This window comes from Salmo trutta, unplaced genomic scaffold, assembly GCF_901001165.1.
Source record: "Salmo trutta unplaced genomic scaffold, fSalTru1.1, whole genome shotgun sequence".
NCBI lineage: Eukaryota > Metazoa > Chordata > Actinopteri > Salmoniformes > Salmonidae > Salmo > Salmo trutta.
Genome location: NW_021823104.1, coordinates 599,350 through 606,457, shown reverse-complemented (window position 1 = coordinate 606,457; position 7,108 = coordinate 599,350). Strand labels below are relative to the sequence as shown.

The 7,108-nt window shown below is 43.2% G+C and overlaps 2 protein-coding genes across 6 annotated transcripts in view; one reads left to right on the top strand and one right to left on the bottom strand.

The window, feature by feature from the left end:
• The window catches only part of LOC115188923 (AP-5 complex subunit zeta-1), a 389,472-nt gene that overhangs the window by 89,842 nt on the left and 292,522 nt on the right, over positions 1-7,108 (bottom strand). The gene's annotated exons all lie outside the window — the stretch shown is intronic.
• LOC115188924 (WD repeat domain phosphoinositide-interacting protein 2-like) overlaps positions 3,053-7,108 on the top strand; it is a 46,501-nt gene continuing 42,445 nt past the window's right edge. Inside the window, exon 1 of the mRNA XM_029747757.1 lies at positions 3,053-3,336. Within this exon, the coding sequence (XP_029603617.1) occupies positions 3,263-3,336 (74 nt within the window). The 5' untranslated portion in view covers positions 3,053-3,262. The remainder of the gene's footprint in view (positions 3,337-7,108) is intronic.

Genomic DNA, 7,108 nt, shown 5'->3' with positions numbered 1-7,108 from the left:
AACATCTGCTAACCATGTGTATGGACCAATAACACCTGCTAACCATGTGTATGGACCAATAACATCTGCTAACCATGTGACCAATAACATCTGCTAACCATGTGACCAATAACATCTGCTAACCATGTGTATGGACCAATAACACCTGCTAACCATGTGTATGGACCAATAACATCTGCTAACCATGTGTATGGACCAATAACATCTGCTAACCATGTGACCAATAACATCTGCTAACCATGTGTATGGACCAATAACATCTGCTAACCATGTTTATGGACCAATAACATCTGCTAACCATGTGACCAATAACATCTGCTAACCATGTGTATGGACCAATAACACCTGCTAACCATGTGTATGGACCAATAACATCTGCTAACCATGTGACCAATAACATCTGCTAACCATGTGTATGGACCAATAACACCTGCTAACCATGTGTATGGACCAATAACATCTGCTAACCATGTGTATGGACCAATAACATCTGCTAACCATGTGACCAATAACATCTGCTAACCATGTGTATGGACCAATAACATCTGCTAACCATGTGTATGGACCAATAACACCTGCTAACCATGTGTATGGACCAATAACATCTGCTAACCATGTGTCTGGACCAATAACATCTGCTGACCATGTGACCAATAACATCTGCTAACCATGTGACCAATAACATCTGCTAACCATGTGTATGGACCAATAACATCTGCTAACCATGTGTATGGACCAATAACACCTGCTGACCATGTGTATGGACCAATAACATCTGCTAACCATGTTTTGATTTGATTTGACTATTTCCTTTTTTATTTCTCTAGTTTGTCTATATTTTTTAACTCTGGATTGTTGTGAAAGGCACACGCATACATTCACACTCTTCACATACAGTGCCTTCGGAAAGTATTCAGACCCCTTGACTTTTTCCACATTTTGTTACGTTACAGCCTTATTCTAAAATGGATTAAATAAAATCCTCAGCAATCTACACGCAATACCCCATAATGACAGAGAAAAAAGTTTTTTTTTAAATTTTAGCAAATTTGTTAATAAAAAAATACAAAACAGATACCTTGTTTACATAAGTATTCAGACCCTTTGCTATGAGACTCGAAATTGAATTCAGGTGCATCCTGTTTCCATTGATCATCCTTGAGATGTTTCTACAACTTGGAGTCCACTTGTGGTAAATTCCAACAGTTGATAGTGCATGTCAGAGCAAAAACCAAGCCATGAGGTAAAGTAATTGTCAATAGAGTTCAGAGACAGGATTGTGTCGAGGCAGAGATCTGGGGAAGGGTACCAAAACATTTCTGTAGCATTGAAGGTCCCCAAAAACAAAGTGGCCTCCATCATTCTTAAATGGAAGAAGTTTGGAACCACCAAGACTCTTCCTAGAGCTGGTCGCCCGGCCAAACTGAGCAATCAGGGGACCTGATGGTCACTCTGACAGAGCTCCAGAGTTCCTCTGTAGAGATGGGAGAACCTTCCAGAAGGACAACCATCTCTGCAGCACTCCACTAATCAAGCCTTTATGGTGGAGTGTCCAGACAGAAGCCACTCCTCAGTAAAAGGCACATGACAGCCTGCTTGGAGTTTGCCAAAAGGCACCTAAAGGACTCTCAGACCATGAGAAACAAGATTCTCTGGTCTGATGAAACCAAGATTGAACTATTTGGCCTGAATGCCAAGCATCACATCTGGAGGAAACCTGGCACCGTCCCTACGGTGAAGCATGGTGGTGGCAGCATCATGCTGTGGGGATGTTTTTCAGCGGCAGGGACTGGGAGACTAGTCAGGATCAAAGGAAAGATTAACGGAGCAAAGTGCAGAGAGGTCCTTGATGAAAAGCCCTGAGCGCTCTGGAGCAGGTTAAGACTGGGGCGAAGGTTCACCTTCCAACAGGACAATGACCTTAAGCATACAGCCAAGACAACGTAGGAGTGGCTTCGGGACAAGTCTCTGAATGTCCTTGAGTGGCCCAGCCAGAGCCCGGACTTGAACCCGATCGAACATCTCTGGAGAGACCTGAAAATAGCTGTGCAGCTACACTCCCCATCCAACCTGACAGAGCTTGAGAGGATCTGCAGAGAAGAATGGGAGAAACTCCACAAATACAGGTGTGCTTAGCTTGTAACGTCATACCAAAGAAGACTCGAGAATGTAATCGCTGCCAAAGCTGCTTCAACAAAGTACAGAGTAAAAGGTCTGAACACTTATGTAAATGTGATATTTCAGTTTTTTATTTTTAATACATTTTCCAAAAAATTATAAAAACCTGTTTTTGCTTTGTCATTATGGGGTATTGTGTGTAGATTGACGAGGAGGGGAAAAAACAATTTAATACATTTTAGAATAAGGCTGTAACGTAACAAAATGTGGGAAAAGTTTCTTACTTTTGAAAAATGTTGCATTGTTGGTAAAGGGCTTGTAAGCAAGCATTTCGCGGTAAATACTGTTGTATTCAAGGCATGTAACAAATACAATTTGATTTGTGTACATTACATTACATTAGTCTCCAGTTCTTATTATACCGCCGTTGTCCAGTGTCTAAAAATTATGAAAATGTATGTTGTCAGACTGCGCCATCTCCTGGTGACAAGTACGGCAGAATATCAATAATATCAATAGTATAGCCACGACCACAGAACAATCAGACAGATATTTCACAGGATGTGTAAATATGAAGCATCCGGTTGGCGTTTCCACTCACTACCAAATATGGTGATGAAGTAACCGGAAGTGTGCTTCCTAACGGAAATCTCTGCCCACTGTGATTAATATGTTCCCATTGGAAACGACAGGCTCTGGTTTATCTTGGGTTGGTTCATAAAATCTTTAGTAAAACGGTGGTCGTTGAACAGATTATTGTTTCAACTGAAAACGAGATTCCGATAAATTATAGATTTTTCAGACGTTGCCCATTAATTTTAAAGTGATTGTCATTTACCACACGTCGATTTATCTTCTTCCATCCCCATTCACAGCCGTAAACCAAACCTTTTGAAATGGTAGTACGGTCCCTTTAAAAATAAAACTGTCGTAAAAAACCCTGTCACCGCTCATGCGCAGAGAGACCGGAGGGGGGCAACAGCGACTGACAAAAACAACAACAACAACAACAAGAACTGTTGGAACCAAGGGAAGAGCGAGATGTCTCCATGAATACAGGCTAACTTCATTCTTACCCAGTTATTATCCACAACCTACCCGACGGCTGCTTTCTCACAAGGCTTGATTAGATGGTGCCGGGCCCATGAACTTGGCTAGTCAGAGCGGGGAGACCGGCTGTAGCCAGCTCCTCTTCGCCAACTTTAACCAGGACAACACGTAAGGAAGGCCGGGGGGAAGGGGGGGAGAGGGGTGGCCCCTAACCGTTACAGTGGTTTTAAGGGTTTGTTTTTTTAATCGGTGTAGTTGAGGGGTCCCAGCCATCTGTATCTCGACGGAGAGAGGTGCTAGTTAGCTAACTGACAAGCTGTCTGATCACGTTGTCTACTATAGTTAGCATCCATGTCGTTAGCCAGCTAAAAACGCTAACCAGCTAGCCAGCTAAAACGCTAACCAGCTAGCCAGCTAAAACGCTAACCAGCTAGCCAGCTAAAACGCTAACCAGCTAGCCAGCTAAAACGCTAACCAGCTAGCCAGCTAAAACCGCTAACCAGCTAGCCAGCTAAAACCGCTAACCAGCTAGCCAGCTAAAACGCTAGCCAGCTAAAACGCTAACCAGCTAGCCAGCTAAAACGCTAACCAGCTAGCCAGCTAAAACGCTAACCAGCTAGCCAGCTAAAACGCTAACCAGCTAGTCAGCTAAAACGCTAACCAGCTAGCCAGCTAAAACGCTAACCAGCTAGCCAACTAAAACGCTAACCAGCTAGTCAGCTAAAACGCTAACCAGCTAGTCAGCTAAAAACGCTAACCAGCTAAAACGCTAACCAGCTAGTCAGCTAAAACGCTAACCAGCTAGTCAGCTAAAAACGCTAACCAGCTAAAACGCTAACCAGCTAGCTAGCTAAAACGCTAGCCAGCTAAAACGCTAACCAGCTAGTCAGCTAAAACGCTGACCAGCTAGTCAGCTAAAACGCTAGCCAGCTAGCCAGCTAAAGTGACTGGATAAGCAAGAAGCGTAAACTAGTTGTCTAACAGAAAAAGGCCCAGGGGATCATTCCTTTAATATGACAGTGTATTGATACCAGAACCAATATCTGGGGAAAAGGCGAGATGTCCTCTCTGTCCAGAAAGCTACGATTCCCTCTGGACCCTCATTTATAAACGCTACACAGAATATGGCCCAAAACGTTTATCAGTTCATGAAAAAGTCTGAAAACTGAACTTGACTTGATAGTGTGCTTATTCTCCCGGTAACTTCAGACCATGCCTATCAAATCAAATGTATTTATATCGCCCTTCTTACATCAGCTGATATCTCAAAGTGCTGTACAGAAATGTACTAATGCTGTATCACATCCGGCCGTGATTGGGAGTCCCACAGGGCGGTGCACAAATTCCCGGTTTGGCCAGGGTAGGCCGTCAATGGAAATAATATTTTGTTCTTAACTTCTATGGGCTACCTAGCGTCCCACCTGCGGGACGCAGCCAGTGAAATATCACAGCGGCAAATACAAAAACAACAAAATGTCATAATTCAACTTTCTCAAACATACAACTATTTTACACCATTTTAAAGATACACTTCTCCTTGATGTAACCACATTGTCCGATTTCAAAAAGGCTTTACAGCGAAAGCAAAACATTAGATTATGTTAGGAGAGTACATACAGTGGGGGGAAAACAGTATTTGATCCTCTGCTGATGTAACCGATGTGAAATGGCTAGTTAGTTAGCGGTGGTGCGCGCTAATAGCGTTTCAATCGGTGACGTCACTCGCTCTGAGACCTGAAGTGGTTGTTCCCCTTGCGTTGCAAGAGCCGGGGCTTTTGTGGCGCGATGGGTAACGATGCTTCGTGGGGTGTCAGTTGTTGATGTGTGCAAGGGTCCCTGGTTCGAGCCCAGGTTGGGGCGAAGAGAGGGACGGAACCTACACAGTTACACTGATTTTGTACGTTTGCCCACTGACAAAGAAAGGATCAGTCTATAATTTTAGTGGTAGGTTTATTTGAACAGTGAGAGACAGAATAACAACAAAAATATCCAGAAAAACGCATGTCAGAAATGTTATAAATTGATTTGCATTTTAATGAGGGAAATAAGTATTTGACCCCCTCTCAATCAGAAAGATTTCTGGCTCCCAGGTGTCTTTTATACAGGTAACGAGCTGGGATTAGGAGCACACTCTTAAAGGGAGTGCTCCTAACCGCAGCTTGTTACCTGTATAAAAGACACCTGTCCACAGAAGCAATCAATCAATCAGATTCCAAACTCTCCACCATGGCCAAGACCAAAGAGCTCTCCAAGGATGTCAGGGACAAGATTATAGACCTACACAAGGCTAGAATGGGCTACAAGACCATCGCCAAGCAGCTTGGTGAGAAGGTGACAACAGTTGGTGCGATTATTCGCAAATGGAAGAAACACAAAAGAACTGTCAATTTCGCTCGGCCTGGGGCTCCATGCAAGATCTCACCTCATGGAGTTGCAATGATCATGAGAACGGTGAGGAATCAGCCCAGAACTACACGGGAGGATCTTGTCAATGATCTCAAGGCAGCTGGGACCATAGTCACCAAGAAAACAATTGGTAACACACTACGCCATGAAGGACTGAAATCCTGCAACGCCCGCAAGGTCCCCCTGCTCAAGAATACATATACATGCCCGTCTGAAGTTTGCCAATGAACATCTGAATGACTCAGAGGACAACTGGTGAAAGTGTTGTGATCAGATCAGACCAAAATGGAGCTCTTTGACATCAACTCAACTCGCCGTGTTTGGAGGAGGAGGAATGCTGCCTATGACCCCAAGAACACCATCTCCACCGTCAAACATGGAGGTGGAAACATTATGCTTTGGGGGTGTTTTTCTGCTAAGGGGACAGGACAACTTCACTGCATCAAAGGGATGATGGACGGGGCCATGTACCGCCAAATCTTGGGTGAGAACCTCCTTCCCTCAGCCAGGGCATTAAAAATGGGTCGTGGATGGGTATTCCAGCATGACAATGACCCAAAACACACGGTCAAGGCAACAAAGGAGTGGCTCAAGAAGAAGCACATTAAGGTCCTGGAGTGGCCTAGCCAGTCTCCAGACCTTAATCCCATAGAAAATCTGTGGAGGGAGCTGAAGGTTCGAGTTGCCAAACGTCAGCCACGAAACCTTAATGACTTGGAGAAGATCTGCAAAGAGGAGTGGGACAAAATCCCTCCTGAGATGTGTGCAAACCTGGTGGCCAACTACAAGAAACGTCTGACCTCTGTGATTGCCAACAAGGGTTTTGCCACCAAGTACTAAGTCATGTTTTGCAGAGGGGTCAAATACTTATTTCCCTCATTAAAATGCAAATCAATTTATAACATTTTTGACATGCGTTTTTCTGGATTTTTTTGTTGTTATTCTGTCTCTCACTGTTCAAATAAACCTACTATTAAAATTATAGACTGATCATTTCTTTGTAAGTGGGCAAACGTACAAAATCAGCAGGGGATCAAATACTTTTCACCCCCACTGTAGACAAAAATAATCACACAGCCATTTTCCAAGCAAGGACATGTGTCAATAAAACCCAAAACACAACTAAATGAAGCACTAACCTTTGACGATCTCCATCAGATGACACTCCTAGGACATTGTTACACAATACATGTATGTTTTGTTCGATAAAGTTCATATTTATATCCAAAAACAGCAATTTACATTGGCACGTGATGTTCATAAAATGTATTCCCACCAAAACGTCCGGTGAATGTGCACATCAATTTACAAAAATACTCATCATAAACGTTGACAAAATATATAACAATTATTTAAAGAATTATAGATAGACTACTCCTGGATGCAACCGCTGTGTCAGATTTTAAAATAGCTTTACGGAGAAAGCACATTTTTCAATATTCTGAGTACATAGCTCAGCCATCACGGTGAGCTATTCAGACACTCGCCAAGTTCGGGGCAACCTAAACTCAGAAATAGTATTAGAAATATTCTC